The sequence below is a fragment of the Lepidochelys kempii genome, chromosome 8, assembly GCF_965140285.1.
Source record: "Lepidochelys kempii isolate rLepKem1 chromosome 8, rLepKem1.hap1, whole genome shotgun sequence".
NCBI classification, from domain to species: domain Eukaryota; kingdom Metazoa; phylum Chordata; order Testudines; family Cheloniidae; genus Lepidochelys; species Lepidochelys kempii.
In genome coordinates this window covers 75440729-75453550 of record NC_136387.1, presented here as the reverse complement: position 1 = coordinate 75453550, position 12822 = coordinate 75440729, and the positions used below count along the sequence as shown (strand labels likewise).

General features: G+C 43.9%; 1 protein-coding gene across 1 annotated transcript in view; it reads right to left on the bottom strand.

Moving 5' to 3' along the window:
* HFM1 (helicase for meiosis 1) overlaps positions 1-2734 on the bottom strand; it is a 123420-nt gene extending 120686 nt beyond the window's left edge. The window contains exons 1-3 of the mRNA XM_073358226.2: positions 2661-2734; positions 1144-1255; positions 600-712 (exon numbers count right to left, since the gene is read on the bottom strand). Of these exons, the coding sequence (XP_073214327.1) occupies positions 600-712; positions 1144-1214 (184 nt within the window). The 5' untranslated portion in view covers positions 1215-1255; positions 2661-2734. The remainder of the gene's footprint in view (positions 1-599; positions 713-1143; positions 1256-2660) is intronic.
* Between the last annotated feature and the right edge of the window lie 10088 nt (positions 2735-12822).

The following is a 12822-nucleotide window of genomic DNA, read 5'->3' as shown; positions in this document are numbered from 1 at the left end:
AGTCACAGCAGCTGAGAATTGTACAAGTTTATTTTGTGATCATATAACACCAGAATCTGAGGAGAAAATTTTCTCCTGGTAGAGACCCTGGACACTCATTCAAAATAATTACTCGTTGTAAATCTTTAGGTCAAATTCTAAGCTGTGCCTCCTTAGTGGGGAAATTGGGAAGGCATAACCAGAGGGGGTCCGTGGTGAGCAGAAGGGCAAAGGTGGCTTTATACCACCTCACCTTTGCATTTCTTGAACTCTGGGCTGATGTGTGGGCCATCATACTCTTACAGCTCCTTCCCATGGCACCTTACCACAATCCAAAGTAAACCGAGTCTGGTCATGCCCTGCTCTCCTCCAAACCACCACCTTCCACACCTCTATACCAGAGGCTGCGCATAACCACCATGAAACCCCTCAAGTAAAGGCTCTGAATGCTCAGCAGAGAGGACGTGCCTGGTTTTCACTTCCTTTGCACCACCAGAACAACAAAAAGAGCACGCTCATCCCTCAGAATCCAAACTATTATTTTTCTAAATTACATGTCTATAATACTTCACATGAGCACCAGTGTATTTCATTTTAAAAATGAATATCAAACATTTTACCTAGACAGTTATTTTTTTCCAATTCCTTCTGTAACTCTTGAGTGGTTGGAATTCCAGTAACAGATGGAGCAGGTGCAAGATACCAATTTTTTGGCTCTTCATGTTCTAAATATCTGCTTGTAACAAAGGCACATGAGATAAAAGTATTCCTTAACCATTTCCCACCAAATGTATGTTAACATTATTAATTATAAGTACCATATTGATTGTTCCTTTCCCTATAAATAACCATTTTTTTAAAAAGTCATAGTAAATTTAAGACAAAACTTCTGTTAGTCCAGGTCTTAGAAGTACATACTGTATACAGTATAAACACAAGCACAAAGTAACATTGTTCAGTGTACTTTAACCAATATTTCAGAATATTATGTGTTCCCAGTTTGGGACTAACAACCTTCATTAGCATCACACCTTCTCTCTCTTTTTTTTTTTTATTTACAGCTAGAGGGGAAGGGGAAATTCCAAAACGTTTCTCTGTTGCAACATGAGGTCAAGATATGGAAAAGGTTGAGAACCAGTAAAGTACATCATTCAACAAACTTACTTTTGATTTGCATCTGGTCTTTCAAAAAATAAATTATCCAATGCAAAGACAGTGGCTGTAGGTTTCAGCATTGCTCAAGATCAGACATGAATTCTCATTACGCTGTAAAACACTGCACAAAGTTGTGTTGTATATATACATACATGCAAAGAACAGAGAAAGCTTTCTAACCAAATAAAATGTGTATGTGTGTCCCTGCTTTGGCGCCTACGTGTAGGGGCAGCCAGGGGGCTCCACATGCTGCCCCCACCCCAAGCACTGGCTCTGCAGCTCCCATTGGCCAGGGGCTGCGCCTGCAGACAAGGCAGTGAGTGCACAGAGACTCCTGACTCCACCTTCAAATAGGAGCCGGAGGGGGGGGCATGCCGCTGCTTCGGGGAGCTGCTTGAGGTAAGCGCCACCCAGAGCCTGCGCCCCTGACCCCCTCCCATGCCCCAAGCCCTGATCCCGCTCCCACCTCTCGGTCCAAGCCCAGAGCACCCTCCTGAACCCCAAACCCCTCATCCCTAGCCCCACCCCAGAACCTGCACCTCCAGCCAGATCCCTCACCACAGCGCCACAACCCCCTACCCCAGTCCTTATTCCCCTCCTGTCCTCCGAACCCCTCATCCCCAGCATGCAGCCCCCTCCTGCACCCCAAATCCCTCATCCCCAGCTGGAGTCCTCACTCCCCACACCCTAACCCACTGCCCCAGTCCAGAATCCTCTCCTGCACCCTGAACACTCATTTCTGCATACTGGAACCCACACCTTCAGCCCAAAGCCCTCACCCCCTCCCACACCTGAACCCCCTGCCTCAGCCCAGAGCCCCCTCCTGCACCCTGAACTCCTCATTTCTGGCCCCACCCCAGAGCCTGCACCCCCTCAGCCAGCCCTCACCCCCTCCCACACCCCAACCCCAAGTCAGCCTGGTGAAAATAAGCAAGTGAGAGTTGGCAGAGCTACGGACAGAGGGCGAAGGGGATGGAGTGAGTGAGGGCGGTGCAGGGCCTCACAAAAAGGCGAGGCCTGGGGTGGAGCAAGCGTGTTTGGTTTTGTAGGAGTAGAAAGCTGGCAACCATAATCACCAGTACAAAAGTTTGAGAACCACTGATGTAAACCCTCCGCAGCGTAGGGGAAGGAGGCCACTCACTCCACCCCTCCCCCGGCGGCCAACCCTCACACACCGCACCATGCGGGGCTCCGCCACCCCCCACACAAACGATGCCTGCCATTGACTGTGACAGCCTAGTCTGCCTGCAGGAGCTGGGGGCCCTGGTGCTTTAACAGAGCGGTCACCAGAGCCCCTGGGCTACAGAGCTGCCGGGCCCCATAGCAGCAGGCGCAGCCACCCCTCCCGAGGCCCAGGAGCAGAGCCCGGGGAGCTGAGGAGCCTTTGCATGACGCTGCTCGAAGAGGTGAAAAGAGCCTCGACTCTCTCGCCTTCGGAACCCTGGTGACATCATTCGGGCCACTCCCGGACAGCGCAGCCATCGGCTCCGCCCCGACCCCCCGTCACGAGGGGAACCGAATCATACCTCGTCCGCCCACCTCTCCCGCCACCGCACAAAATGGCGTCAACTAGGGCAAGGACGGAGCGCGCGAGCGTTTTAAGGTTCGATCGATCCCACTCCCGCCTCGGGCTCACAGACCAGCCAAGCTGACCGAATGATCGATTGATAAGCTCGCCGCTTCAGGGATCTATCGTCCTCCGGGGCGCTCTGGGCTGCGCTGGGGCGGGTCTGCTGGGGCACGTGCCTGAATTTCCCCTCAGCAGGTCCCGTTCAGAGATCACGCCTTGTGCCACCTTTATAATCACTCGCTTTCGAGAGGGAGGAGGCGGTGACTAGGAGGATATCCCTAACATTGCGGCACCCCGCAGAAGAATGGAGGGCTGCGTTTTCTTTGTCTCTCCTCTTGCCAGCGGGGGTGTGGGCATGGGCATGGGCTTGGGCATGGGCATGGCGTTTCTGGTGGTGAGCTGCTTCCTTCCGCCCGCCCCTGGTACTGCTGGCTCTGCAGAGGGAACTTGTTTCTCTCTACCTCTTTTGGTCAGGCAGAGAGAGGCGTAGGGTGGAAGTTGCAGACCTTGCTTGGGATGTGAAGATCCTCTCCAAAACGGGTCCCACGCCGCCACAGGAGATTTGGGTATCAGTGTCCTCCTCTCTGCTCCTTCTCTGGGAAGGAGGAGATGCCTGGAGTTGTTCCCTTATCTGATGACCCACTGCATGAAGTGGGCAGAGATAAATGGTGGCTTGTTGTTTCCCCCTTTCTGGGTTTTACTGGGGTTGAGGATAAATAGGCAGGCTTGGGAACTGCAGAACTTGTGTGGTTTCAGGGGCATCTAGAGCGTCATCAGGTATGGGGTGGAGGGGGCTCTTTTTTTTTTTAATACCTTTGTATGGTAGAGGAGCTCATCTGATGGAGCCTGTGGCAAAGCTGTCTCAACAGCAGGCCCTCAGTTATTGCATCCTCTTCTACTAGGAATGGCCATCAATCAGAACATCTTAAGGTCAAAATGTAAAAAAAAAAAAAAAAAAAACCTCTTTGCAAATCCTTCACACAAGTTCAATGCCTGAGAAATTACCTAGAAATATGTCACTGAAGAGAAAAACCAGTAATATACACACACAAATTGTGCTAACTGAAATAAGAAGGAGAAGTAAAGGAAGGACCAAATTCTGCTTAATGTTACACATCTGTGAATTTGGAGTAACTCCATTGGTATCAGTAGATTTAGGGCTTTTCTACAGAGGGAGTTATTCAGAAACAGCTTATTCTTGAATAACTCCATTTGTAGACAAGCCCTTTTTACAGTGGGGTTCATGAAAGCAGAATTTAGCACAGTGATTTTCATACTGAATGTTTGCATTAGCAAAATAATTCCTAGACACTACAGTAATAGCTGCACTTGAAAAAGACTGATTGATAATCAGCGGTTTTCAAACTGTGGGTTGGGACCCCAAAGTGGGTCACGACCCCCTTTGAATGGGGTCACCAGGGCTGGCTTAGACTTGCTGGGACCCAAGGCTGAAGCCACACTCCGAGGGCTTCAGCCCTGTGTGGCAGGGCTCAGGTTGCAGGCCCACTGCCTGGGGCTGAAGCCCTTGAGCTTCAGCTTTGGCACCTGCCCAGAGCGGTGAGGCTTGAGCTGTGACCCCTCCACCAGGGGCAGTGTGGCGCAGGCGTGCTCAGGCTTCGGTCCCCCATCCTGGGGTCATGAAGTAATTTTTGTTGTCAGAAGAGGGTCACAGTGCAATGCAGTTTGAGAACCCCTGGATTAGATTCATTAGGTTGATCTGTAGGATATCTTCAGGAGATATGTGCAAAGATCTGCAACATTTTCATTTAATCCTGGAATGGATTGATTGATTTATTGCTGCTGCTGAGCTTGAACAGAAAATCAACCTCTGAATCTTTTATTAAAATTGAAGTGATATCAGGTAAAATATTTTTAATTGCAAAAGTTTGGGGTTTTCCATAGAAAATACTATAGATTGCAGTTGTTGCTTCACTATTAAAACCTTATTTTTGAAATAATAAACTTAAAATTAATTAATTAGTCTCAAGCAGACTAAATTTTAAACTGGTTCAAAGCTTTATGACATCCAAGAAATAATATATTATAGAGAGAGCTACTGTAAATATGTATTTTCTCATACATAAATAGATGAAAAAGAGAAGATTTTAGCAAATACTGATTTATGATTTTTGCATAATTGCTTTTTTATATATAAACTAACTTTTTGGTTCCCCTTTCTTGAAAATATTCTTTAATGTTTTACTTTGTATTTCAAAGACTTAAAAGTATGTTTATATAATGTAAGTATATCCTCAGATACTGTACAGGATCAGGTCATTATAAAAACACACAGCAAAGGTTATACTCACACTTCCACTTATGTGTATATGTTTCTCAGTTATTACCATCACAGAAACTTCTGTCCGGAACAGACTCAGAGCATCAAAACTATTATGTGAAATTATGCCAAAACCCACACCATGTATTCACAGTCTCTAGTCCACCTCCATCTAAGTACTGGGCAGGCAGCCAGAGATAAGGTGTAAGCTCAGTCATATTTCTTATTGCAGTATGATAGTTGGAATCCTTCCTTGCCAGTGCAGAATAAAATAAAAGATTTCACAGTAAACTACTTACAATCCAGTCAGAATTTATAGTGAATCATTTTCCTGAAATAAAATTAGGAAACTATAACTATTGTGCACTAATCTGTCTAAATATAAAGAGAAAAAAAGTTCAAGTGTCCATTTTATGTATATAATGTATTTTGATTCCAGAAAGCATTTTTCCTTTTTACTATTAGATAGCGCCTTCTCCAGTTTTTCTGGCCTCAGGCAAGTTTCCATTTTAGTTTGCAACATCTGCTTTTAGCTGACCAGACTTTAAAGTTTAAAGCAACAATACAAACAGCTCATTTTTTAAAGCTTTTTTTTTTTAGATTCCCTTCCCTAGGTGGCATCTCCCCCAACACACACACACATACAAATCACATAAAATATATAGCAAAGCAGCCTCTCAACAGCTCCGAGACAGTTTAATTTTTGATTTCCCCCAAGCCTAACATCTGATCTGCCATATGCTTTGAGTCTTTCCAGCTCATAGAGATCACATACTAAGTCATAAACCTGCATGTTTTGGAGAAATGTGACTGGAAACTCATGAACATCAAAATGTCATGGGTCAGTGATCCACATAACAATAGAATAATACATGTCCCTACCAAATGCAAATCTGTTAAAACTTTAGAATTTCTCTGGAAGTTAGTAATTGAGCAAAGCTGCACAAGCAGTTTTTAGATGCAGAAAAACCTCAACCTGAACTAGGCTGAGAGATACAGATGTGATACTGCTCCCTCAGTCTCCTTTGCTCAGCCTTCTCCAAGGTTTCAGTGAAATAAGAAAAACATTAACCTCTAATATGAATTGCCACTGCCTTCTTACATGTGGTGGAAATTACTGTATAGCATTAAACCTGTTAAATATTAAAAACAAAGTGATATATACCACATGATTGAGACTGTGGTTATTGATTCAATCATCTGCAGAAACAACAGACTCAAGGACTTCCAAAATGTTTACAGTGGTCTGAAATTTTTTCAATCAAATTCTAAAAGAAATAAAAATAAGGCATATGTTCATCTGATAATAGACTTGGGGAAAGGGAGGTGTGGTAGAATTCTTCCCATTTTCTCATTTTTCCTAGCATCATGTGCCCTGGGCCTAATGTTGTACCAATCTTATAAACACTTAAACACGAGTACCTTTACGTATTCAGGTAGTCCAACTGTTCACATCCTGGCATATTCTATGGGGCACCACAGTTATTTTGGGAGGATGGGGTACACCTGTCAGTCTCAGGTGCTTCCTTATTTTTGGCTGATATAAAAGGGCATTGGGAGATGTCTGGGAACTCGTCTGGGTATGGGAAGGAGGCAGCCAAGCTAATGGCTAGCGCCTCCTTGTGGCGGATATTCAGTGCAGTTACTCCATATATTAAGGCACAAAAGAATAGATAAATGGCTTGGAAAAGGAATTAAGGAGAGGTGTTTGGTAATTGAGCGAGCTGGAGGTAGTTAGGGACTCCTCTGAGTGGTATGGCAAGGAGCCAACGCCACATCATTATAGTCCACCTTAACCCCTCCTACAAGGGGGAGTGGTTGGTAAGGTCCAGCAAGGGAATTGCTGGAGGGACCTGGATGAAAAGGGGGAGGGAGAAGCTGGTGGAAGACACCGCCCCCCAGAATTGGTTGTAATTGGAGGTTCCCGGCAGTGGATCTGTTGGAGGGACATGAACGGAAAGGTGGGGGGGCTGGTAAAAGTGCTCCGCCCTCCCCGTTAATTGTGGGGGTTTCACCTGCACTGCACATTTTATCCGCCAGGTTAGTCCCAGACCTCTAATAATAAAGTTGCGGCCTGATTAAACCCATATCTAATGACTCCTGTCATTCTTTTGGCATAGCCAGACAATCACCACCCTGCACTTTGAGCAAGGGGGGGTGTTGTCTGGCTGGCTGGGAGAAGCAGGCAATGCTCTCTGGCTTGGGGGGAGGAGGGGAGATGTAAAACTGCTGGAAAAGCAGTCAGCTTGGTGGATGACTCATGGTCACTCATCACCTAGGAATGAGGAGTTTAAAAAGGTCAGCCTGGGGCTGGACCTCCCCTCATCACTCAGAGCAGACTAGGCAGCACCCACCCTCCCTCCCTATTTAGGTCAGAAATTTGCTGGGTGATTAGCTATATCTACTGTGGGCATTATGCTAGCCACCCCATTGTAGGGAGCTGGGAAGGAATTTTTCCCTTACCACCATATTGGCCAGGTGCAGCTGGGGTTTTTTTGCCCTCCTTGCAGCAGGTTCAGCTGGGCTCTGTTCATGCATAGCATGATGGGCGGTAGGCCATATGTCGCAACTCTTTATTTACGTGTATAGTGGATGTTCAGTGCAGGTACTCCATAAATTAAGGCACAAGAGAACAGATAAATGACTCGGAAAGTTACTCACATGCATGTTTGCAGGATGGGGCCTTACGCGGGCTAAACACAGCTCCCTCTGGAGCCTATTAATTCAGCTCTGTATCAGCCAGAGGAAATCTCCCAGGAGTGATACAAGGTACTCTCCTCCAGGAGCTGAGTAAGAACACTGTTTCTGCAATGTTCATAATTCGTGTTTAGCCAGGAAGTTCAGGTCCTGAACTCTGATTTCTATATGGTGGGACCCAAATAAATATTTGAATTAATTTATGTTCTCTTTTTCGTGACAGAGGGGAGAATTCCTATTTTCTATCATTCTTTATCCGTACCTATTTTGTTTCCTTTCTCAGTTTCTCATCTATCCTCTGTCTCTTTTGGGACAGTGTTCTTTCCTTTGAGTTCTTCAACCATAGAATAATCTCCAAGTAGCCTCTGTTCACTATGCAATGATTTCCATAAAACAAAAACAATGCAATAATTATGTAATAATGTTTAATAATATTAACATCCTGCCTGAAACTCACAAAAACATTCTATGTTCAAGCTAAAACTCCATCCTTACCATATGTCATCACACCTAAGTATTGTGGCACACTCAGTATTTAGAGATATCTTGTAATCCTGTACCTAGACTATATGGGGCATATCAATAATAGATTTTTATCCTTAACATTAAATTTCTTCTGTTTTGTACATATCAATCAGAAGCTCTTTTGACAAAATGAGGTATATGCAAAATGGGATTGCATGAAGTATATGTGAATGGCAGTATTGTTCTTTAGGGGTATATTTTCAGCACAAGGTGCAAGCTGTGCCACACCATTCCATTAATTAGCAGTAAATCAATTTGTATAGTTACAGCTACAGCCACTGTAATGGAAAATTTATCCAGTAATTACCTAAATATATTTTGTTTTAATTTTTTTGACATTTTTTTTTAAGCGAAGGATATTTCATTGAGGTCAGATCTCACTGGAAGCCTTTGAAAGACCCCAGTACAACAAAGATGTTGTTCAATTTTATTGAACAATTTGTCTGCTAGATTCTGATCTGCATCATATAATGTTCATGGCTGACACCTAGATTCCAGGTGCTATGATGGCTCATTCACCTTAACAAAGCTTTTCTTGTAAATATTATTTTCTGTTTTGGATTGGCAACTATAATAGTGTTATTGAAGCGTTGGAATTATTTTGAAACCTTCAACATTTTTTAAAAAGTTAATAATTTCTATTTCAAGTTTTATTTGTAAATGTATTACAAAGCATGCAGAATTAGCATAGATTTATACAGAATTTTTCTCTATAATTTTTTTAATTATGGAGAATTCCAACAGTGATAATGAACATTAAGTACTTTTAAAGACACCAGTCCTACAATGAGCTCTGTGCAGGTGCTGGGACATAAATTATTATACCATCTTGTTCCAATGTGCATCTATTTATAATTTCCTTCCAAATTATTTCTCTGGAGGATAATACCCTCTCATCATAACCTATCTCAACTCTACTTACCATCTCTCATTCACTGTCAAGTTAGACTCCCATCTCTGATCGGCTCATGATGTCAGCCTCCATTGACCACTTGTTACATTTTCAAATATACACCTTTTTTACTCGTGGGGGAAACTGCACCAAAAAAATTAAAAATTCTGCACACAATATTGCAAAATTCTGCATATTTTATTTGTCAAAATAGCACAATATAATCATGTCAGTTTCAATTATTTTGGTAATTTATTTCAAAATACCTGTCAGCAAGTATGTCTGTAACAATACAGACAACAGAAAAGATTCAGGAAATGTTTTTTGACAAATAGATTCCTTACTAGGCATAACTTTGAGTAATAATTCATTTAAACTACAATACAGAAACATATTTCCTGCACCCCTCTGATGCAAAGACTTGGAGGAGTCATGGGTAATGGAGGAACTAAGGGAGAGTTAAGTAATTGCTGGGAAGGAGCATAGGAATGAACCTGGAGGCCTGTTGGGTGTGGGTGGGAATAGAAAGGAACATTTTTTTTGTGAGACAGATTGTTAGAAAGTTGGGGAGTCTACCCATGCAGACCCTGGCTGACTCTTAGCCTCTCCTGTTCAGTCAGGCACATCTGATCCCATCCCCATGTGGCCCTGCACCTCCACTCAGGCACCCCACAACCCCATGTGTTCCTGCACCCCCACTCCCATTCAGCCCCTGCCCCAATCTGTCCCGCCCACACCAGCCCTTCTGAATCCCAGTCTATGTGACCCCCACATCACGTGCTCCACTTTGTCCCCACCATATCCATGCCTCCTCACCTTGCCCCTTGGGCAGGGTGCTGTGAGGAATGCAGCCTCTCCTACTCCCTATCGGCTGCTGGCTGCTATAATCAGTTCTGGTGCCACAGCAGCCCCTGGTGGGTGAAAGGCGTAACTGAAGTGCCTCTCCAGCAGAATTGTATGCTCTGAGGAGAAAAAAATCTGCAGGGGACATGAATTCTGCACATGCGTGGTGGCACAGATTCACCCAGGAGTACTTTGTGCTTTCTCCCATGCTGTTCCTTATGCTGGCAAGAAGCTCCCCTAAACATCCATAAAGCTATCTCATTGCCCTCCTTTAACACCCTCCTTTGCCATGATGCCTACAAAAAATTGACAAGAGGCTGCTGGTGTGCTGAGACCACTGCCTATCTTGCTGACCAATATTGTCTCATTGTTCCTTGTTAGGGCAGGGACCATCTTTTTGTTTTGTTTGTATAGTGCCTACCATAATGGGTTCCTAGTCCATGACAATGGTTCCTAGGTGAAATGGTAAACAAATAATAAGTAATAATACAAAATAATAATAATAAATGTTGAATAGCAATTTTGTGCCATATTCAGGTTCAACTAACTCCTTAATTCAATCCTAGCTTTCAAAGATCATGTTGAGTCTATGGGGACTGTGAAATTGTCAAGTAAGGTCCTGGGGCCTAGTCTTTCAAATGCTCACTTATGTGACTATTCCTTAATCATGTCTTTAGTCCACTTAACTTCAAGAGTGTGAGTCAGGTTTGAAAGATCAGGCTCCTACTTCCATTCAGTGCAGCATAAAGGAAGTTCCATTTTGAAAAGTGAAAAATCAATAGAACAGGATAGAAAATGGAATCTACAATGAAGAGAATTTTTCTGGTACCGATGAAGATGGAAACTGCATGAAAGAGATACGATTATAGAAACCTTAAAATCTCTGATGGATTCTACTGTGTTCAGATGACAAAATAAAATTTCTGAAGTTCTGAGTTTAAAGTCCTAAAATAAGATTAACTTTTACAATATATATTGACTCCATGTAATTAAATTTTAATTTAATTCACTTGCCACCTAAATTCATGACCAATATTGTTGAAATCTTCCTTTTAGTATGTTGGGAGGTAATGTTGTCTAGTGGTTAGAGCAGCAGGCTGGGAGTCAGGAGACCTGTCTTCTGTTCATGACACAGTGTGACCTCCAGCAAGCTGCTTAGCCTCTACATGGATCAGTTCCCCCACTTTTGGGGGGGGGGTCTGTGGAGCCTCCATTTGCTTCAGGAGAAGATTAAAGCAAACCTTTTAACTCTTGTTTTCCTTCAGATATCTATCAGTCCCCAATTTGTTCTGGAAATGAACACCAGTCTGATAACTTATAGAGAAACATCTCCTATCCAATGACCCTATTCCTCCTAAGGCCCCATCCCAAAGGGAGATGTTAACTGAACTATTTTAAAACATTATCAAACGTGGTTTAGTTACCTAGTATTATAGGGCAGATAGGCTAGAACATGGTTTCTAAACTTTGTTTAAACATGGTAGAACCTGTCTACATGGGCCATACAAAACATGTTTAAAGTGAGTTAGCCTGATACATGTTTAAACTGAATTTTACAACAGTCCAACATGACTAGGGCCCTACCAAATTCATGGCCATGACAAAGGCATCATGGACTGTGAAATCTGATCTCCCACCATGAAATCTGTATAGTATAGGGTAAGAACACACAAAAGACCAGATTTCATGGGGGAGACCAGCAAAATTTCTCATATTGGGGGTTCTGACCCAAAAGGGAGTTGCGGGGGGGGGGTGTTGCAAGGTTATTTTAGGGGGCCACCCTTACTTCTGTGCTGCCTTCGGAGCTGGGTGGCTGGAGATTGGTGGCTGCTGACTGAGGGCCCATATCTGCAGACAGCAGCGCAAATGTAAGCCCTGGTCTACACTGCGGGCGGGGGAGGGGGGAGATCAATCTAAGTTACGCAACTTCAGCTATATGAATAATGTAGCTGAAGTCGATGTACTTCAGTCGACTTACCGTGGTGTCTTCACCGTGGTGAGTTGACTGCTGCCGCTCCCCCGTCGACTCCGCCTGCGCCTCTTGCGGAGATGGAGTACAGGAGTCAACGGGAGAGTGCTTGGCAGTCGATTTATCGCGTCTAGCATAGACACGATAAATCAATCCCCGCTGGATCGATCGCTGCCCACCGATCCAGCGGGTAGTGTAGACATACCCTAAGAGTGGCAATAACATGCCATGCCATCCTTACTTCTGCGCTGCTGCTGGCGGTGACTCTGCCTTCAGAGCTGGGCTCCTGGCCAGCAGCTGCCGCTCTTCAGCTGCCCAGGTCTAAAGGCAACACTGCCGCCAGCAACAGTGCAGAAGGTTAGCAACCTCCCCTACAATAACTTTGAGGCACAACTCCTTTTTGGGTCAGGACCCCTACAATTACAACACCGTGAAATTTCAGATTTAAATAGCTGAAATCATGAAATTTACAATTTTTAAAATCCTATGACCATGAAATTGACCAAAATGGACTGTGAATTTGGTAGGGCCCTAAACATGACTAAAGGCCTAACGTAGCTAGTCCTAAGACCCACACTTATTCTAGAGACAATTCAGATAATTTTTAGACTCCTATTCATGAAGATAGTCTACTTATTCTGTTGTTGTTACTAGTCTTGTGCAGCGTAGCTGTGCTGTGATTTGTGAAATAAACAGAAACATCATGCCAATTAAATTTATTTAGGCTGTATGATCAGAATATCCTACAAATCCTTAGCTTTTTTCAAAGTAGACCCATGTATACAGACTTTGTTTGATCTCTGGTTCATGTCAGCCTACTTTTGAAACATTCTGTAACTAGAGAATATTTCTTTATGATATGATACAGGAAAAAGATTTCTCCTGGTGGTATTTTAACAGAGATGAAGAAGTTC